General features: G+C 35.8%; 3 protein-coding genes across 6 annotated transcripts in view; 2 read left to right on the top strand and 1 right to left on the bottom strand.

Annotated features, from left to right (window-relative positions):
* Window positions 1-3,121: 3,121 nt before the first annotated feature.
* On the top strand, window positions 3,122-13,476 carry LOC110996102 (glutenin, high molecular weight subunit DX5-like). The gene is made up of 6 exons (XM_045633796.1): window positions 3,122-3,194; window positions 4,232-4,532; window positions 7,270-7,346; window positions 7,410-7,545; window positions 12,461-12,549; window positions 13,334-13,476. Exons 1-6 carry the CDS (start codon window positions 3,180-3,182, stop codon window positions 13,445-13,447), a joined length of 732 nt encoding a protein of 243 aa, XP_045489752.1. The 5' UTR covers window positions 3,122-3,179; the 3' UTR covers window positions 13,448-13,476.
* Window positions 13,477-15,864: 2,388 nt separating this feature from the next.
* LOC110996219 lies at window positions 15,865-19,881 on the top strand. 2 transcript variants are annotated; one of them, XM_022263792.2, is made up of 2 exons: window positions 15,865-16,096; window positions 18,556-19,881. In XM_022263792.2, the coding sequence occupies exons 1-2, from the start codon at window positions 15,985-15,987 to the stop codon at window positions 19,734-19,736; spliced, it is 1,293 nt and encodes a 430-aa protein (XP_022119484.2). In that variant the 5' UTR covers window positions 15,865-15,984; the 3' UTR covers window positions 19,737-19,881. The 2 variants fall into 2 exon arrangements, with proteins under 2 accessions (XP_022119484.2, XP_022119491.2); XM_022263799.2 differs by lacking the exon at window positions 18,556-19,881 and adding an exon at window positions 17,294-18,451.
* A 2,268-nt stretch (window positions 19,882-22,149) lies between these two features.
* The window catches only part of LOC110996131 (transcription elongation regulator 1), a 30,142-nt gene continuing 29,576 nt past the window's right edge, over window positions 22,150-22,715 (bottom strand). For all 3 annotated transcript variants that reach the window (XM_022263668.2, XM_022263684.2, XM_022263676.2), the window contains exon 23: window positions 22,150-22,239. The gene's annotated coding sequence lies outside the window, so the exon portion shown is untranslated. The remainder of the gene's footprint in view (window positions 22,240-22,715) is intronic.

Below are 22,715 nucleotides of genomic sequence, written 5' to 3'. Positions count from 1 at the left end.
ATATTATAAATTAAGATACTGGTCTAAAGTCCTACAAATTCAAATTTGTTGGTATTTTGTTATCTATTTATAATTAATCTAATAGCTTCACAAATATTATAAAAGAAAACACTTAGACAATACATAGCTGAAATATACATAGCTGAAACAATAAACAAAATAAACAGAAAACATTAATCAATTAACTAAATAGATTTAAAAAGACAACTGGAATCAAACAAACATCTTATTTAATCTGCATTGTAGATTAAACATTGGCGAATTACGTTATATTACAACATGGGATGTATGTAATAATAATAATTGATTTGTAACAATATGTAATAAAAATGGTATAATCTAATATTCGCATATTCTGCCACACAATGACTTGCAAATCTAAGAAGTTAGAATAGGTGTTTCAATGAATGAAGTGTCAATTTTTATATTATTTTATCACTACATCATGACAATATGAGAATATAATATTACGTTATCAAATTAATATCAATTATAGTTATTTATATAATAATATTGTTTTTCCAAAATAACTAAAAATCTAGTAGGAAGTACTTTTAATGTTTTTGATCAACTATATTGTATATTCACAATTGTAACAATATCTGGGTTATCAACACTTTGCCCTTGAGAAATATTGATTTTTGGTCTGTACTACAACGTTACTCGCATAGATGAATTTGTGGTACGTAAACCGCACAAAATCTTTAACACTGACAAGGCTGGATTTAGATCCAGAGACTCGGGGCAACAAAGAAGTGGAGCACTAGATTATTTCCAAATAAAATGAACAGTTGTTTTCAGTCGATTTGTTTAAACAATTTATTGTGAAACCAAATAGATTAGTAGTAGAGTCTTTTACAATCATAACTTTTATAATATTACATAGCTTCAATCCGTTTTTTGTTTTGTTTTGTTTAGATTAGTATTTAAGAAACATATAAATAAAGATTTCTTTTATATTAAAAAAAAATAATCTAGTTTCTTAAAACCTTTTTTTTAAACCCTCCTTTGTAGAGAACCTGAGGCTGTAGCCCTGGTTACCCTTCCCTAAATTGAAACACTGAACACACAGTAAAAAACCGATAAAAATAAAAATAAATCAGTAATTGTTAAGCTAAGTGCCTTACGTCAAATAATGAGTTTAGGACTTATCTACGTTCCGGCATTCATGTTAAGATAAAAATATCAGCCATAATAGCATGCTTTGCATTTTTTACCGTTTCTTTTAATTAAATTATTGAAATCTATTTATTCAAATTTATTCATTTTTAAATAAATAAATATAATATTAAATACATAAGATACACAATATACTGTGAACTAACTCTAGGAACATATGAAGATATAGTCGGAGACAGCATTCAAAATAATTTATTCATATACGTAACACAATATACACTAATGAACCACAAAAAGAAACAAATTTTAATTGCTTCTGAGTACTACTGCCAGTTCTCAAATCAAGAGCGTAGAATGGACGAGAAGAACTGTTAATAAACTATCTGTACTCTCCATTCAGCAATTATATCTTGTTTAAAATTGTCGTGATTCATGTATCCTTTTTTTGTCCGTTTTATTGTTATTGTAGGTACACTCGTTTCCATGTGTTTTACTTGGTTTGTTCTGTTCCATACCTTTTGTCTTAACTATATGTGTTTAAAGTTATTGCTTGTCTGATATATTTTATTCTCTCAGTGGTTGCACGGAAGAGATCGCTCGAAATCGATAAGGGCACGATAATTGTAGAAAAGAGGTGCTAAATAAACAAAAATATATTCAAACGGATTTTATTATTACGACTACGAAGTGTTTAAATCCCGACCTGCATACCGCATAAAACATTGCGTAAGAACTGAAAATGCGATTTTACGGTCGCAATATTTCGGTTATCATGTGAACGTATCTTTACGATGCCATAACCTTGAGCAAGGGTGGAAAGTTATAGCGACATTGAGTCGATGCGTGTGCGCATATGGATGATCTAATGGCCGTAACTGATTTTGATGTACGGCCGAAATTTATTTGTTGGCCGTATGTATTTCAAATTCAAAATATATAATTCATATAGGTAAATAAGTACACTTCTGCACACTAGAACGTCAAAAAAATTAATTTTACATTTGCTACCAGTTTGCAAGTCAAGAAGTCAAGAACTGGCAAGAAACTTTCCCCACTCTTTTCAATTGCCAAGTTTTTAATACAAATTATTTGAACTGGAGCAAATCAATCCCAAGGCTTAGGTTCATTTAAGTATTCGTCACATTTATAAAAAGCTTTATAGGTTAATTTACTTTTAACGAGGGCTTTGAATTTATTTAGTGATAATTCTCTAATTTCGCTTGAGAGTTGTAAAAACGAATACAATTACCAATAACACACTTATTTTTATATTATTTTACACATTTACATTGCATTTTATTTTTTGGAAATATTCTTTTGTTTATCAGAGTTATAGTAATGGTGAAATAATTTTAAAAATCAGTCAAGTAGTTTCGTATATAAATCTATCCTGATCATATTTGTGTATATATGCGAAAGACACGCACGATTTTATTTCGTAAATTTCCACGGCACGTTTTGCCAATTGTTGCATTGTGACGATCATTTTAAATCACTTACACTGACATTATTCCGTTCTTAAACGAAAACAAAATGATTTCTGTTGTTATTGTATACGAGAATGAAATAACAATATCAATATAATACAAAAAAAAATAATAAAATAAATAGGCTGCTTAACATCTACCCTCTCACCGCCTACAACCTAAAAGCCCTAAAAAAGGACTGGCTTATGAACACGCCTTATGCAATGTTTGAGCTGGTTTTGAGACCCACTTTGTAAATACACTTTACTCATTCATTCACTCACTCACTCACACATTTACACCCACACACTTACCCATGCACTCAGGTGTGATAACGGTTCAAAAAAGGAAAAGGTTAAAAATGTTAAATAATGTCATTATTTTAAGTAATTAAGTTTGTTTATGGAAGAGCTGGGAACCCTGACACAGGTATTTTTTTACTTAAAAGGGTTTCCAAATCTTACTAAAATTTAATTTTGTTGTCATTGGAATATTCTTCTGTCTGTTACTGTCAATCAGACATTTCGAATTTGACAGCTGTGTAATAATGTAAATAAAAAACTGTAAATTTCACGTTTAAAATGGAATTATATAATGGGTAATGCTTTAGTAAGTAAATAATTTATATAACAGTTACTTTATCACTTCCACAACTTGAGTTTCGTTTCTACGGGATACATTAGAACATAAAAATGTTTATTTATGAACGTCTTAATAAAAGCACCTGTCGGAAGCTTAATCATCGCATTCACTCCAATCCAAACTCCATTATATTTTCATAACTACCCAGATTAACAAACTTTAAAACTTATAATACGAATGTAATCATAAATCAAAAAAATAGGCAATAATGGAAGGTACGAATCAAATAGAGTTTGTAGGGACACAAAGTCTACGACATCTCGTCGTTATCAAACAGACAGACATTTATTACAAACAAAACACACATAACCACACAAAATTACAATAATCAAAGAAAAAAAAATTTAAATGATGATAGCAAAAACAATAAAAAGAAAATAATAATAATAATAAAATTTATTTTCTCATTCGGCTCGTTTCAAATAAGTAATGCGTGTGGCGGCTGTAATAAGCCCTGACTCAGCATTTGCTGAGGAGCAGACTGTTCCACAGCGCTGGCAGAAACCAGAGACCACAGCAGCTAGTTTGCGCCTCAGTCGAAAAGGTTATCCAGTCATCTACTGGGCGGATATAGACCAGTATGGTCAGGGCCCCATTGTTGCTGGCTGATTGTTCGCGACCTGCTGATGCAGCAGGCAATGGGGCGAGGGTAAAGCCGTCGGTGTGGTGGAAACGAAGATGGTCGGGTGTGACTCGTTTCAATCATTATTTAGGTTCATCCGTTGTGAACATTCGGGCAGAATCCACAGTACTCACGAAGTTATTCCAACTAATATACATCTTCTTGACTGCGAGATACGATCGCCATAACAGCCTAAGCCTATCAAGGCCTATCAAGGCCCTTCAGACCAACAGAGAGATTCCATAAGAAAAGCCACTGGGGCTTCAAGACAGTGGTACGGGTCCCTCGCTTTAGTTTGGAGGAACTGTTCACCTAACTTCCTATACGTTTGAAGGTACTGAACATCGGTACTGAATAAGTATAAATAATGTTTTGTTTATAGCCAGGACAGGGCCACCCTCGTTTTGGTGGACAGGGACAAAGCCCGTTTGGACAGTCTCCATTCGGGCAGGGGCAGAGTCCATTTGGACAAGGACAGTCTCCATTCGGGCAGAGTCCATTTGGGCAAGGACAGTCTCCATTCGGGCAGACTCCATTCGGACAAGGACAGACTCCATTCGGACAAGGACAGACTCCATTTGGGCAAGGACAGACTCCATTCGGGCAGGGGCAGACACCAGTCGGGCAAGGGCAGACTCCATTAGGCTCACCAGATTCGAGACAGCAATCGCCTTTTGGGCAAGGTAGGTAATACGTTTCTTTTTTTTACCCCTATATCTGGACAGTTGCAATTCGTTCTTTCTTATGGCGCTTCTAAACGGGCCATGTTTTGCTGCAATTGATGGCTGCAACACATGGCCCGGCAACATTGCAAACAATGTCAGCCACACGATGCAATATTGCAGTAATGTCCCGGCCATATAGCCAAACATGTTTTGTGTAGCCACTTATGGCCGATATTGCCTCGATGGGTTGCCGAACGATCGCTAGGCTATCGAATTCAACTGCAATATTGCACAGCCAGTTCTATTGTTGTTTCAGTCACTCTCTTTGTTATGGCATAGTGTATCCTTTTCTACGCGACATGAAGTTTGCTATGAGTGAAGTGTGCCTGTTGCTATATTCTGTGTTTTGCGATCAGCTGCATTTTGACAACTACGTAAAAATGGTTACTGGTCTAACAAGACAATTACTGATTTTATTAAAAAAATACATTTGCACCCCGAGTTGTGGGATATAAAAACCGGCACATACAAAGATAGAAATGCTAAAAAAGATGCATGGAATGAAATCGCTGAAAAGTTTGGCATAACAAGTAACGAGGCTTACAAAAAATTCAGAAGCCTAAGAACTTACGCAAATAATGAGGAGAAAAAGAAGAAAAGTGGTAGTGCTGGCGGTAAAACATAAAGTGGTTTGCTTAAGATGCGATATCGTTTCTCTTTATTCAAAATACCACGAATATAGGATTACATAGTGAAAATGAAAACTTCTAACGTAAGTATCTTTAATAAAGTATTTTAGTCATTATAAATGTACATATCTCTGTATTACGTATGTATCATATCGATTGATAAATTGAACTTCTTCCCTCGAAATCTTTTGCAACTTGTTTCCATTCTGTTACTCCTGAGTCCTGACGGCATGTGAAAGGCTTAAAGATATACTAACAATTTTATGCATTCACAGGCGACTGAAACTACACACACTGACATCAGTGCTGACCCACGTGAAGTCGTAGAATCAGAAACAACCGACACTTTGGAAGCCGTCGATACTACTCCAAAACCACGTACTAAAAGGCTCAAAATATTATACGCGATGCTGGCGAAAATAAAAACGAATATGCTGCTACTAAATACCTATTATTATTAAATTTAAAAAGTACATAATAGTTACTACCTATGAGTAACATATTTAATAAACCTATGTTAACTTACCTTGATGTATTATTTTAATCCTTCTATAATAGCTGTACACACCTCTGGAATAAAAGTTGAAATCTAACACTCGGAACAGGTACATAAAACTTTTAAATAAATCTCCTGTTGCCAAAAACCGTAGAGTTATCGCAAATCTCGTGATGGCGATGAAACAGGTATTGCTGTTCTCATGTTTGTATCATTTCTTTTTATTTTTGGTCCAATTTTGTTTAAGAGAAAGTCAAAGTCGCCTTTTGAAATTCTAGCCAAGTTCTTGAATAATTTATTATCAAGGCTTATTACTGCTAGACTCAAATTGTCTACAGTTTCGCTCCTATTTAAGTAAGGTCGAATCCTCAATCTCTTCTTTTTCTGTTCTTTTAAAATTAATATAAGCTGCTGCGACAAGTGTGATTTCATCAGCCATTGTTGCCGGTATGTGTGGCCCGTTTAGGAATCTGCATACTATTGCTGACATATTGCAACACATGGCCCGGCCATAGATTGCTCGGCCATCATCTGCATTAAAACATTTTTGTGATGGCCGGAAAATTAATTGCCAATAGTGCAGCCATCAATTGCAGCAAAACATGGCCCGTTTAGAAGCCCCATTAGTGTCAGAGTGAAGGGGGATATAAAGAAAGTGATACGTGAAAATAATGTAAGAAATTCTCGTTTATGTATAACTTGTTTATAGGCTTTCAAAAACATTTGTGTAAATAATAAACACAAGTGAAAATACGACTGAATGGGGCCATTAAGGGACATTTAAAAAAAACAAGTACAAAGTACATAATATGACAGAAATGAAACTTCTTTTTAAATTAATTATTACTAAGGTAAAATCCCCAATAGATGATCTTGTACCAGTATATGATCCCTCCATGTATTTGTATATCGATATCTACACTATTTTCACATTGTGTACGTGCTAATGATAACGTAAATAAAAAAAATCTGCGCAAGACGTTTTGCGACAGAATTGCCATCTTAAGTTCTAATATGAAACTACTAAATGTAAATGTAAAAACTAAAACTACATCAACCAATAGCGTGTATTTTTTCTCGATCTCCCTCTCTCATTCTCTTTCCATTGCTCTCTCTCTTTTCTACGACAAAAACGCTGCACATCTTCGTGATGTGTCATCCGTAAAAAATTTACTCTCATGCGCCTAAAGAAGTTTCACTTCAAAAAGAATCAAATGTTGCCTTGATTTTCTCTACGAAGAGATGTTGTTGTGTCTAGCGTATTTTTTAGACAAAGTACTGTAATATGGAGAGTGTTCTGAAGATTTTTTTGGTTTCGTCCCTCCTGCCGTATCCATACCGTACGAGTCGTGTCAATTCGAAATTTCATCAGCATCACCTTGATGGCTGGAAGTCTTCCACAGCCTGCTTCACAAGACATGGGGATTTTCCTTGAAGGATATGACCTCCAATTGGTTAAAACAGAGTATAGCCTCTCTAAGATGTCCATGGGCGATGGCTGCCCTTTTTGGGCGTCCTGTAGGCCTATGTATGAAACAAGTAATTTCACGGAATTTATTTGCTCATACAGATCCTCAAGGTCAAGTCACCGGTCCACAAAGTAATCCTGCAAATGTGTCTCCACCTCCATATGGTCAGCCAGGGCTGGTAAGTAGGTTAATAATATTGTAAATACAGCACGATATTTTAGTAATTTGATTTCTCTTCCAGCAATACCCACCGAACTATCAACAAGCACCTCCTGGTTACCCATATCCAGTGCAGGGACAGCCCGGATACCCAGGGGGACCAGGATACCCAGCCCAGGGTTACCCTGGGTATCCTGGACATGGGTCGGGATATCCAGGTAACTCGCTTAGTTAAGAGTTGCGAATCTCTTATAAATCTAAGACATTCGGAAGTCGTACTCAGCGCTGTCTTAATTAATCCTTAGTACACTTGTTGTCCAATTTAATTGAATGTTAACTCTTAAGCAAAATTAGACATAATGATTATAATGGTAGGGGAGCCCACGATGCTAAATGGGGATTTACTCGAGCGTCGTGGAGACCTATTGGGTTGCAAAGCTTAGATGATAAGAAGAAAAAAATGTTATATGATATATACCTTTTCATCGGTGGGGAAAGCGGCTATAGATATTTAAATATGTAAAAAAAAACTGTTGCATGGACATACTCGAGCGCGTCAGATATTAATAGCATCAATGTCCTACGTATTTTTAATAATGTACGTATGTTAATCTGATCATTTGCATGGGGGTGGTTGTACGTAAGGGTTAAAAATGAAAAAAAAAAATTTAATCGAGCGCGTCAGGTTTTCTAAGGGGGTGTTAAGTGCACCAAAAAAAAAGCTCTCATTCAATAATCTGACGATTTCGATCTGACGCAAACTCGCAGCCATTATTATAATGTGCAAAAAAAATTCGCCATTTTGAAATACTCGAGCGCGTCAGATTAAGATATATATGGTTCAGATTTATATTCTAAACGTACTGTCTCATAATCTGACGATTATCTAGAGGGATTTGCCTGATCTGACAAAAAAAATATTAGAAAAACGGTTCACCCTAAAGGCCATCCCTGCAATTCCATTCCTGGGCGCTTAAAATTGTACTTATGAGCTCGCTGAGTTCAAAGAAATAATATTTCTATGCGTTTGAGTTCTCCCAGCTCGAAAGTCTGATAGAACTATTTCATAGAACACTATTTTTGAAATTTTCAAACCCCAAAAACTTTTGAATGGATCAAGTAATTTTCCCGCGGTTGACGGTGATCGACGCATTTTTTAAGCTCTAATTATTTAATTATTTATTATATTTTAAAATTCAAAAACGATAATCCGATATGAAATGTCGAAGTTATGTGATAGAAACACTTTTTTCGGTTTTCTTTCGTTCACGATATCTCTCGAACGAATCAACCGATTTTGACCAGTTTGGTGGCGATCGACGTCGTTTTTCAAGTTTAAAGGTGGATTAGTTTTTGAAGTGGATGGATAAAGCCGTTTAAAAGTTATTGCAAAAAAACACTTTCAAAAAAACAAATTGTTATTTTTTTAGATTTTTCAAAATCTATCGGTCCGAATCGGTTCAAATTCACATGAAATCTAATTTTGAGGGAAACGCGGAGAAGGAAATGTAGGCATCACGCAGCCGCACGCGTTTATCGCACGAACTTTATGGACGAAATTTTGTTATTTCGGCTTGCGGAAATCGTCAGATTATATATTTTTCAATATTCTTGAATTATTTCATTCAACATAAAAAAAAAATTAGCTACGCTCGAGAATGTCAAGATGACGTTTTTTTTTACAACTTTGCTGCCCTCCCCTCTCTTTACGTCACTCTCAAATTGTCAGATTAGTGGAATATACACTTTTTAGGATGTGATTAACTCACACTACCTTAATCTGACGCGCTCGAGAATGTCTGATGATCAATTTTTTTTTACTAATCTGATCCTGTATCCTTCACGGGCGGCCTTATATATGGGCCTCATATTTGGTGGAGGTACTTAACCGGGTACAAGGTATAACCCTGTATATTAATCTGCCGCGCTTGAGTAAATCCAGAAATCCCCTCTTGGGCTCCCCTACTATAATAATAATAAAGCCCGTTTAATTTCCAATCGTGGCAAAAAAGAGCGTACCAATTCTTAAAAGTCCGGCAACGCACTCGCGAGCCCTTTGGCATTGAGAGTGTCCATGGGCGGCGGCATCACTGAACATCAGGTGAGCCTCCTGCCCGTTTGCCCCCTGTTCTATAAAAAAAAAAGATTTAGGAAATTGAGGCCTTCTGTACTTTGACAGTAAATAATGTCTATGGTGAGAGTAGGTTGAGGCGTTCGCTACCTTCATCTTTAGTCAGTTATTAGATAGCCTAATGTAAAACATTAAAAGTAAATTGGAAAACTACTTTTATATACATTTGTCGCGCTCCTAAACAAGACTGCTATGGTAACAACAAATCACAGCGGTTTTCCAATGTAAAAATGATTTTATTATATTATTCTGTAAAAAAAAAACAAAACTCTAGTTAAACGTTTTAATTAATCAATAAAGTTTTTTTATAAATTTAACGATTATTCAAATGATCGTAATCCTTGGTATTAAACAAACAATTTGTTAACTAATAATTTGGCGATTAAAAAGAGTGGCGGAGAGTTTCTTCCTAGTTCTTGCCTAAGCCCTTGCGATCTGCTAGTAAATGTAAATTCAAAATCAATTTAACATCTTATCTGTGACGTTCATAAGTATGAATAAAAAATAAAAAAGATGTTATTTAATTTCAACAAGTGTTGCTAGTACGGTACGCGGAAGTAATATATAACCATCGCTTTTCCGTAAACAACCAAATGTTAATCTTACAATAAAAATTAAATGTTTATCTCGCTAAAGCCGTGTTTTCATTATACAAGTGCATGCATGCGTGTATGACGTCACTTATATGCAAGTGAGTTGAATTGGAAACACGATTTTGTTCAACTTGCAGCTTGCATACAATTTTTTTGTGGCATACAAATTAGTTCCCTAGTTGTACAATGTTTATCATGAGTAGATGTGTTATGGTAAATATTAAAATAAAATAAAAAAAACAGTGTATGTACTTATGTACACGCGTTAGAAGTTATACTTCTTTCACGTATGGGAAAAAAATAACTAAAATGCAGTAGTAATTAACGATAAATATTAAAATTAATCAAAAAGATTTTATTTAAATAAATAAATTATTAGTAAATACTATCACCGTCGTATATGAAATTGATTAAAAAAACACCAAAATAATATTTATTTATTCACACTGTATAATTGTACTGTTACGAAACACGTGTTCTAAATATACATAAGTAGAATATACAACTTGAATTGTCGATTTCCAAGCCACCTAGACCTAACTTTACGATGTCGAATTTCGGTGTCGGTGTGCGCGCGCATCGTAAAAATTCACTCTCATCAGTTTTATCCATCGCGCCAAAAGAAGTATAACTTCAATAAAGACTTTATTTTTGTCTTTGTATCCCTTTTAATACTAATTTTTACAAGATAATCCTGCACACTTCTCTGCGCATTGCGCTAGCGCTTGCAAATTGCTTGCAGATGAACACACTTGAGTGTTGTAAGTTTGAAACAGATTGCATGCAACTTGCAATTTGTATGCAAGTTAATTGAATGGAAACGCGGCTTAAAACTCGAGAATGGCTAGATTTGGATAATTTGGAAATATTTGTGGTTTAGAGAAGGTTTCAACGGTAAGAAACACGAAACAGATTTTTTTTTGTCGTCAAGTGCATTCGAGAATCGCTGAGATTTACGATTAGATTTTTTTTTTGTAAGACCTGTGTCTATAAGGATTTTCGAGTCCGCTCGTATTGTATTAAAACAAGTTTTCCACCATATATCTGTGGTGCGCGATAAACTCATGATGATTCATATGTTAATGTAAATAATTTTTCAAGGTTGGTTTGTTGTTACCGGTGCGAATGTCAATGATATGAACGGGCTTTTCTGAAAAATTATAGAACGGATTTTTATATAGTCTCCATCAATCGATAGTCTAAATCCTAAGGAAGATTTAAATATATAATTGTTTAGTTTTTTAGCTCGTAATTAATTGCAGTCACCAATAGAATGAAATGTGTTCGCGCGTCACTTCTACCTACTCGTGCCATGTCTATATCTGTCTGTCTGTCATAAATGCCTATGTCTAATATGTGTTTTATATAAAATATCACCGAACAGATTTTTGTACAAGTTTTACTAATAGATAGTTAGACATATAATTATATAATTATATGTCTAACTATCTATATAGAATTTTTCAAGTTTAACGTCCAGTTTAGGTCAGATTTCATGTAAATACGTGGCCAGCCAAGAAAACATACAAACAACGCCGGGTGATACATTTAACTTACTTTTTACAACTCGTAAACATATAATCTTAAGTTATATACTTAATAAATTAAATTATTAATCCTATAACAATATGTATGCTTACAATATGCAAGAATATAATATGTCTTAACGAATTTTACATTCAGATCAATTAAGTAAATGATCATTTGTCCATCTAATAGGCAAGTAGTTGATCAGCCTCCTGCGCCTGACATACGTCGACTTGATCGGCAAGCCGGTTTCATCAGGATGTTTTTTTGCACTGTCCGTTCCGATCGTCCGTTTCGGACGCGTCCGAGCGAATATTAAATGCGCAAATAGAAAGTCCATTTGTGCACAACCGATGATGAACACTTCCTATCTCTTTATATTATTAGTATAGATTATATATTTTACTACGAAAAATTATACATGTTTATGGGTATGGTGGGGTACGACCAGCTACGCCTCAGAATAGAGTTACCTGTGACAGTTTTTATATTTAAAATACTTACGGGTCGGGTGCATAATCCGGATATAATGGAGAGACTGGGTCTACAGGTATCAAGTAGAAACCTGAGGCTTACGTCTAAGCTTTTGGATGTACCGCGCGCACATTCCAACTTGGTTAGCAAAGCGCCACTCACGCGAGCAATACAGATCATTAACAAAATTTCCATTGAGGTGGACCTATTTGTTTGTACGCTGGCTGAGTTCACAAGAGTTGCTTGATATATTGTTTGTTATAAGATTTAGGAATTTAAGTTTAATTTTTTAATGTTTGTTAGTTGGTGTGGGTAATATAATGGAATTCTATCGCATTAGTTGTAACTGTTAAGATAGGAAAATTTACTGGAAATAAATAAATATAAATAAATAAATTTGTTCCACAGCATCACCACCAACGCCTGGAATCGCAGATATGGCATGCTGTGCTTCATGCATGGCTTGTCTCAGCTGTCTCCTATGTTCGTGCTGTCAGGTAAATTTGACAAACGTCAAAGAAGTATGTAGAACTTCTGTAATTGCTTAATAGGTATAGTATGATGTCTTGGAAACTATAATATATCTAAATACATAATTTCTAATTAGGAAACAAACCAAATTGCAACAAAATGTGCAAAAGAAATTTACGAATTTATGCATAATAGAAAAACCTTGCTACAACTTACATGGACGCAGATTTCTGTATGGTTTTCTTTTCTTAATAGGCAAATATAATCTGTGTCTAACAGTCGTTGTAGGTTTGAGGTCTAATGCCGGTTCTCATAATTTATTTACCGGTTGTCACATTTTCCATAGGTACAAAGATTTGAACGGATAAAATAAAAATTGTTAACTATGGAATCAGTTATCGGCTATAACTTTGTATCCATTGTTAAGGCATTCAATGTGTTAATAGACAAGAAGGTAGGCCTTCTGTCGACCTTTTTGGGTTTAAAGCATGTTTTACTTCACCTTACCGACTAAAAATTGACGGCAGGTGATTGACAAATGATTCCATTAAAAACTTAAATCAATGTTAGCTGCAAGTTGTACAAAGACGTGTTTCCAATTCAACTCACTTGCAGACATATGTGACATCATAAATGCATGCTTGTATGCAAGTACTTGCATAATGGAAACGCGGTTCAACATAAATGCCTGTAAAATTAGTCTAAGTGTGGAAACTGAGTCCACAAACGATGCCTTTAAAATTTTACGAAGCGTGTCTGCAACGTGTAATTGGAATTTTTCATACATCTAAAGAAAATTTTTTTTTTCAGGGTCTGATGGGGGGTGGAGTTGGTCACGATGGTGATCATTATAACGATGAAAATCAAGGAGAGGAACACGCCGATGTGGAGCCACCACATACAGGTCATGATGATGAGAGATGAAACAGGGAAATTCAAGAATAAAATCACTGTATCTATTTTTGTATCGTGTATTTGAAAAGTGTTTTCTTAATCTTTAGCGTTTTCTTTATTCGGCTGTCTGTCATATTGATGATGCTCTGTTATGACGCAAATCTGACATGTCAAATTGAAAACGTTTCTGACATGCGGTTGTCATAATTCACACAAACGTAACGTAAACGCGATGCTAATCGTGACAATGTAAAATGCTAATCTAATGTTAATCTTGAAAAAAAGAAGATATGAAACATTTTTTTTTAAAGCGCCCAAGAGTGCAGCCACACGACCGACCTCAAACTTTACTCTTGTTATCTAGTGGTGATGATGATTCAAACTCAAAATAACTTTATTCTTATAGGCAACCAGGTACATTTATGAACGTCAACATTGTTAAATTGATTCTAAATTTACATCTACAAATTCGCAAATGGCGTAGAGCGGGCAAGAAGAACTGGCAATAAGCTCTCCGTCACTTTTTTTATCGCTAAGTTTTGAGTCAAATTGTTTGGACTGGGGCAAATAAAACCCAAGGATTAGGATCATTTAAATAATCGTCAAATTTAATTAAAGCTTTATTTATTAATATACGTTTAACAAGAGTTTTGATGTGATAATTCGCTTGGGAGTTGGTTGTAAAAACGAATACAATTGCCATATAAGGAGTGGTTTATCTTCTGGAGCCTGGTTGGCCGTACGCTTAAATTAGTTCTGTTTCGAGTATTATACTGGTGAAAGTGACACAGTGTGAAGAATTTTATTATCCTTAAAAAGATACCTGAAATTTAATATTAAAAACATAAAAAGTTAAATATATCACGCCACCATACTACGTTGTATGTTGTCCCATCTACCAAAAAACTTATATATTATATAAAACTTATAGATAGTATATCTTAAGGAATCCTTTCGCTACTCTTCAGAAATACTTTTTCAGAAACAAACACACACAACACACGTCATACACAACGCAAACCTGCATATAAGCTACCATAAAAACGCCCAACGATTTTTTCCTTCCGAGGCCCTCTCATCTTTAACCACTTCCTGAAAAACAAAACTAACACTACCATTTCAAAACTCACATTACACAAACATAACATTCAAAAAATATCTTGTGAACCTGTCCTATGCTGATTCAGAACATTCTCTCATTCATATCGTGCAAAATGCTACGAAAAAATTACTGTCATGTCAAAAAGAAGAAACTGGCTGCCCATAACACAGAGAATGCTACTATGACACTTTTTTATGACGCGTTTTTAAGTTTTTTCTTTTTTTTCCTTCCCGTATTTTATGAGGCAAGCTGTTTAGAACAAGAGCCTGCAAACTTTTTCTATGTATCTTAATGGGGTTGACAAGCAATTAATTAATACGTAAATAATACTTGAAAACATTGTGTTTAATTGAATATTAGAAAATATAATACATAATCTGATAATGGAAGAGAATACAGGTCTAAAGCCAAATTCCTTATAGATAATGGTATAAGCCGAAGACTATTTGCAGCTTATACCCCACAGTAAAATGGCATTGGTGAAAGAAATAATCGGTCGCTGATGGATAAAGCCAAATGTAATTCCCTGAAAATTTGTAGGCAGACGCAGTAAACACTGCAAACTATTCGATAAATAGAAGCCCATCAGCAGAGGTTGTGTTTTTTTTTACCATTTTTTATGTATTTTATTGGGGATAAGTTTAGAAATCTCGTCAGCCACTGCCAGACACTTATGATAGTTGCTACACCCTGCCAGACACCGTTAAACTATTATAAACATTTACTAAATTCAATTATTAAAGGGACGTTATAAAAAATGTTACCTAGACGGATAGATTTAATAGTTTTTACCAGACAAATAGTCCGCAGTAGGTTCGAGCGAATGCTTAGTCGACTACGAGTTTAATTAAAAACGTAATTTTATAACTTACATGGCCATGTTATATAAAGTATAAAAAAATCTTATTGTTATAAAATATAAAAAAAAAATATTTTCAGCTCTTATAAATTAACGAAGATATGGACGTCTTGGGCTCTTAGGCTAGCTGTAAAGACTAAAAACATTTGCTATTAGGTAGATGTATATAATAAGTTTTATGATATTTTATAATTATTTGATTTCTGTAAAATAAGAAGAAAAATATGTAGATATCTTTAAACGTAACACTTGTAAAAATCTAATTAATTTTTAAATATCAATCAATCAATTTATTCTAAATGTAACAATTATTTTATGTATTTATAAAAAGGCAGAGACAATAATATAACTAGAACCTTAACTATGTACACCATGCTTAAATACGGCCACCGAAGAAACCTCCTTGCAAGAGGCCAAATCGAATATTCGAAAAAGAAAATCAAAAAGAAGAATACGAAAAAAAATAGAATTCCATTTTCTCACAACTGCTCCGGTTCCTACACGGCAAGCTTGTCCCTTTACCATGGCCTAAATCTTCAAGTACTACAATAGCAATATTTTCTAAATTCTCAAGTAATTAATTACATACGTAAATAACCGGAAAAAATGGCGTTAATGCTAAGAAAATCAGTTTTACCCAAAAACATTTCTTTATTGAAATGTATGAAGGGGCGGCCCATCGCCTCTTCCAGCTTCAGGAAAAACCCAGCTGTTCTATGTAAGTAAAATATAACTACGTTTATAGTTCATTCATTCATTGCATTTAATGAATTGATGTTATTAAATCATTAATTTAGCATAAAGGAATTTGAAAGCATCATTTCAATTATATATGTTAGATTTGCTCTTAAATTGATGTAATATCGCAGCTTTATTTTAATTTCGAGTAGACTGGTATTTGCTAGAATATTTGTGCTGTCAGTTTTGACAATTCAGTGAAAACGTTTTTCATTTTTTCTGGGGCGCGTTTTTGGTAGTTGCCGCTGGTGAGTTTCGTGTTATTTCGGAGAACGGTGGCCACTGCCTAAAGACTTCCAGGCTATAATACTCGACTGAAGCCGTTTGTTCTTCGAATAGCACTGATCACCAGCGGTAGTAGTCGATGAGTATTATATTCTGGATGTCTTTTCAGTGGCGGCTCGCGGCGTCAAAATAAACCGGGCGTGTGATGCGAGGTTGTGGCTATGTAATGGCGATCAGATATCCATACGATACTTCAGCGATAAGAAGGATAAAGATGCACCAGCTTGTGGCTGCCCTTGTCCATGCGGACCGTGTGGACCCTGCGGACCGTGTGGTCCCTGTGGACCGTGTGGGCCTTGTGGACCGTGTGGACCCTGCGGGCCCTGTCGCTGCCCTTGTCCTTGTGGACCGTGCGGGCCGTGTGGGCCGTGTGGGCCATGTGGGCCGTGCGGGCCGTGCGGGCCGTGTGGACCTTGTGGACCATGTGGACCATGTCGCTGCCCAGGACCTTGTGGACCCTGCGGACCTTGTGGGCCTTGTGGGCCTTGCGGACCCTGCGGTCCTTGTGGGCCCTGCGGACCCTGCTGCCCCTGCCCATGTCCAAAGCCTTGCCCAGTAAAGAAATGTGAAGGTGGAGTGTGCCCCATGTGTGGGTCTCAAGCCATAGCTGTCGCAGCTTCGACACCACCAGTACAGCCGGTCACTCCCAGTCAAACGCCACAGGGCCAAGGCAAAGATGACAAAAAAATACCAAGAATGCCAACTTCTATCAAAGTGAACTGATCATTATTAATATTTAATTACATCTATGTATATTTTTGTTACGCTTATTAAATTCTTTATTTAATAGTGCTTTGTTTTCTTTGTAATTTCATTATCATAGTATTTGATTATATTTAAGAGATTCATTTTCCGCGTTAAGCCAATAGGTACAAGATAAAATACGTTACAGCCGCAGCACTAAAGTTGCCAAGAAGATTACGCCACAAGTCCTATGCCATGGGTCAAGCGAAGCTGAAGAGGTATAGCAGGTTTTCTTCTCTGCAGAGCATCGCCGCTAGTAGGAAGACGAGAACTATTCGACATAGCATATCCAGCCCTACTCTTGCGTTTTGCCCCAACAAAATATTCGTTCCCGTTAGGGGTTTTAGTACCTCGCATATAAGTTCCCTTAGACTCAATAGTCCTCTAAATACTTTACCTGTGTGCCGTCAACAAATAAACGGGAGTTATGCGTCGCTTCGATCGTATACATGCAATGCTGGCTGCCCATGCCCGTTTCCTTGTGGACCTTGTGGCTGTAAAGGTGGCTGCAGTTGTCTTCCTCCACCTTGCAACACCCCTCCACGTTGCATCCAGTACATGACAGGATACTACTACTATCCATATGGTACTTGGTTCTGCGGACCTTACCATGTCAGTGGAACTTGTGTACCAGTTCCAAAGCCTGGCTGTGTCCCTTGCGGTAAATGCTGCCCTTGTCCATGCATTTGCCCTGCAGGGACCGTCTTCAACCCTTCTGGAATGGGCCAGCAGACCAACCAAAACCCAGGCCAGCTCAAAGAAGCACCAAAACGAGGGGGTGTATCAAGATTATTCCCCACCATCCAAAAACCTTCAGGCTTCAATCCTAGAAATCCAATTCCACCTATCGTGTCTTCGATAGTTTATAATCCCTATACGTCGCCAGAGACGAGTATGAAAATAAGCCCCATCCCACAGGAAGACATTTGTATCCCCGAGATATATGATCCACCTGAAACCTCACAATGGAAAATAACATCGTTCGGTACTAAGCGATCAGTAAGGAGTCCCATTTTTCATAGAAGATTTCGGCAGAAACAGCCAAGCCCTCAGCTGGATAGACCACGTTTTATTTCTAGTAAAGAGAATAGGGACAGGCCTAACATAGGACCTCACGCGTTTAATTATTCGTCAGTGCCTCAATATAAAAACCCTTTCCCTCGCCCATACGAAGATATTGTCTAACAAGAAAGCAATACTTAACTAAGATTTACTCATAAGAAAAAATAATTTACATGTAAACACCAAATTCTTCCCGTTTTTTTGGAATATTCCAACCCCTTTAGGCCAACGTTGTAATCTGTTTATGCCAAATGTTTAATAAATAATTTTAAACAATTCTTCGTTTTATTTCTGAATGTGAAAAGTCCTGTAGGCGTAACAACACTACAATTAAAATCATCCTTTCAGCTAACAACGCTTGGAAGAAAGTCATCCGAGGATACTCGCGGAAACAATTTGTACACCCTGAGCCAAGAGTAAAGAAGATGCAGATAAAACCGAATACTACAAGGCAGTTCATTCTACCACGCAGATGTATGTCATCACCTTGTATATCAACTAGAATTCCGGAACGCTTTTCGACCTGTCTAAGAAATTCACGATCCACGACGATGCAGACCAGGCCTCTGTTACAATACCGATGTTACTCTCGGGTCTGCGCTGCGCAGGCCCTAAGCGCTGCTGGAACTTGCAGCTGCCTCCCTCCACCTTGCGATTGCCCACCCAAATGCATCCAATACATGACTGGTTATTACTACTATCCGTACGGCACTTGGTTTTGCGGACCTTACCATGTGTCTGGGACCTGCACTCCATGTGGCGGCCCCGTGACAGCTGGAGGGCCGTGTGGACCGGGTGGTCCCTGTCCTGGAACTCCATGCGGCCTTCCCGGCATTGGTCCGTGTAAATGCGGCCCCTGTCTGCCGTGCTGTGGGTGCATCTTGGAAAATGGTAACACAAACAACTACATGATGTCGCATCCGCACTGCGTACCTTTTGTCTCAGGCGTTCCTGGACCATTTCAGGGAACAGTAGACATGTATGGACAGTTTGGGTCAGGCTTAAGCAGTGGATCGTTAGGTTACAATGCAAATGGTTTCCATGATCCAATGAATGTATTTGCGTCACACGGAGTACCTGGTGGCTTCCACAACGCGCCCATGGATTTTTCAGGACAATATACTTACCCTTACACTCCGTACCAGGCGTCGTATCCGCAACAAACATTTGATCCTAACATGCCGTTTAATCCTTCGCAAGATAATACTTATAACCAAGGATGTGGGCCGTGTTTCAATGTTCCAATCCAACCTGTTGAAGTGGAACCGTTCATGATGCCCGAAAACCAACCACAACCTGGATTTTACATGCAACCGCAACCAGCACCAGAAATAAAGCCAAAAACGAAATGCAATGCCTTTCCATTACACCGAAAGCAAGAGGAGAGTAAGGACTCCAAAGGAATCTCGTCCTCAGCGGAATGTCTTACATCAGCAGCCTACCCTTATAGACCTAATCCGTTGCCAAAATCGCCCAAGTTTCAAATCCCAACACCGTATAAAACTAGATTTGAAAAACCCAGACCATAAGTCGATATGTAAAAATAGTTTTTCGGATAAAACATTTAAAATCCGAGTAACGTAAATATTGACTTTGGTGAAAGACTAAAAAATGTACACAAATTTAGTTGTTAAATTAACTATATTAAGATTAAAATAAAACATTCAACATTGATTACTTTTAATGAATTAACCCAGCATGATTGTTGTTATGCAGTTCTAAATACTGGTACAAGACATACTCTAACTCTTGTTGCATAGACGATATGTATTAATAAGGCCATTAGTTTTAAAGCGAAACTTACTAATTTGTTTTTACACACAATTCCAAAAGCCTCTTTGTATGAAACAAGACTTAATTGTCAATTATGTAGGAATATAAAAAGACACCGAGTATTATCATAGATTCTCATACAGTCTCTTAACAGGGACCATTAAACCATCCACTAATGAGAGACGGGCGTGTGAAATTGATATTTAAATGAAATATTTATTATTTATTTTATTTTGGTACATAAGATCATCAAGGTATCAATTATTCCACGTCATTAAATTCGAACCTGTGGGCTTCCCTACTCATCAGCAAAGAAGACAGAGGGTGTAGGCCGAGAGAAAAAGCCGGCGTAAAAAACTCTCGGTACTCTTTTAAAAAAAAGCAAATCATCAAACTATACTACAATATTTAAAATAAATATAGCAAATTAGTTAGAAGTAGCCTGCCCAGCACTAGACCCAGGCCCTTTTATCAACTAGATAATCGCTAACTTTATAGTAAGCCTTTTTACACAGCTTTTCTTTAATGCATTTATAGGCAGAGATAAGAGCCTCTGGGATTTTATTAAAGAAGACTATCTCTTTTCCCAAAAAAGAATAACTTTAGATAGTCTAGTACGGGGAAATTGCAGCCTGCGTTTGTTCTATTTGTCTAGTCAAACGCGTCAGGTGATAGGGATTTTAGCCAGCCTTATGAATCTTAATAAATACCTTTAAACGAGCAATTCTTATATATATCACTACATATTATAAAACAAAGTCGCTTTCTCTGTCCCTATGTCCCTTTGTATGCTTAAATCTTTGAAACTACGCAACGGATTTTGATGCGGTTTTTTTTAATAGATAGAGTGATTCAAGAGGAAGGTTTATATGTATAATAACATCCATAAAATAGTGGAGAAGTACTGTTATTTTTGAGGTTTCTAATGTAATGTCGTAAATAATTACATTTTTTCCGCTTACATTGCAAACGCAGGCTGAACCCTACGAGTTTTATCAAAATAATGTACTAAGTATTGTACACATTGAAAAGGTCTACAGAAAAGTCCGTGATGGTATATGTCTATCTCCTATGGATAACCCACATTTTTATATACAACTTTCACAGATTTTCTCTAGTGTATTAAGTATCAGCATTGCACCCGTGCGAAGCCGAGGCGGGTCGCTACTATATATATAATTAGAATCTCGGAATCGGCTCCAACATTTTCATGAATTTTATTATACAGGGTGTTTTGGGGGCGATAAATCGATCTAGCTAGGAATCATTTCTAGGAAATGTCATTTTATTCGTGTTTTATATTTTTATTATTCTGTCGGTAAGATCGAAAAATATTATTCATATTTCATTTTTATGTAATTCGTACTTAAATATAATTTCCAAAAAACACAATTTATAAAAGAAAAAAAATACTCGATATATTTTTTTATAAATTGCTCGGCAAGGCTCGGTCATCCATGTACTATATTATAATATATATTTCACAAAACCGTATATAATATATATATGTTATAGTTTTGTGAAGGCTTTGTACATCGAGAGCAAACAACGCATTAATAAATAGTCTACCCTATCAGATAATAGATAGCCTAACACTAACCAACATAAACTAAATTAAAAAAAACTATTTTTATATGCATTCGCACTCCTATAGAAGACTGCTATGGTTACATTAATACAAACCACAGAGGTTCTAATGTAACATACTGTGTTTATATTTGTATAAAGAAAAATAATGACTCCTCAGAAATGGCTCGACCGATTTTCGTGAAATTTTGTGTCTGAGAATCGGTCATCCATTAATCATCCCTTGAAATTGAGAGAATAAATTCTAAATTGTAGAAGATCTAGACGGGACGAATTTATAAATGCCAATATAGTAAAGTATTTTTACGTTGACAAGATTTTGAATATCGTTTCTTACTTAGGAGATTAGTGTATTATTTTTTAAATAACATTAACATATTCAAATAAACAATATTTGACGTCTTCTGAAGACCTCTAAGTTTCCTAGCACCATCAATGTTTACTATCCAGCTAAAGTTACATAAGAGGTCAACTTTTTGAAGTTGTATACTGACCCTAACTGATTGATAATTCATTTACCATTAGATAGCCTTTTTATTTAATTTGATTCTTGTAAGGAATACGTAATAAAAAAACAACAAATAAAACCACAAAATTTCATTTATTCAATACAGTCATTACATTCACTAGCGACATCTATTCACAGCAACTATTCACCGCCGCGAGATGGCGCTGAAATAAAAAATATTCAATTAATAAAACTCGGTCAAATTTTTAGCTTTTCATTATTTACATTAAAATAAAAATATATAACATGGATGCGACGGGCAGTTTTATCGCTAACAAGGGATCTCTTCCAGGCAAAAGAAAAAATAAAATAAAAAAAGATTGTGTAGTTTTATGAAACCATGGTAAAAGTGAAACTTTTTTAACATTATAGACATTTAACTAAATTTTTGGAATAGTATTCCATTAAGGGTATAAAATCGCTTTATCAATCTTAATTTTATACTTGGAAAATTGGATTGATAATGGGACTAATAAAAGTAGACCAAGTCTCCAACTAATATTTTTATTGAATTCTGTTTCTTAGAGAGTATGACATACATAATACTTAACAATTATTTAGATTATATACACACATTAAAATAGCGTGGAGCACTGGCACAAATGAATAATAATAATACACTACAAGGTCAGCTGCTGCG

This window comes from Pieris rapae, chromosome 24 (genome assembly GCF_905147795.1).
Source record: "Pieris rapae chromosome 24, ilPieRapa1.1, whole genome shotgun sequence".
Taxonomy (NCBI): Eukaryota; Metazoa; Arthropoda; class Insecta; order Lepidoptera; family Pieridae; genus Pieris; species Pieris rapae.
The sequence above is the reverse complement of the archived record's forward strand: the minus strand, read 5'-3'. Positions and strand labels throughout refer to the sequence as shown.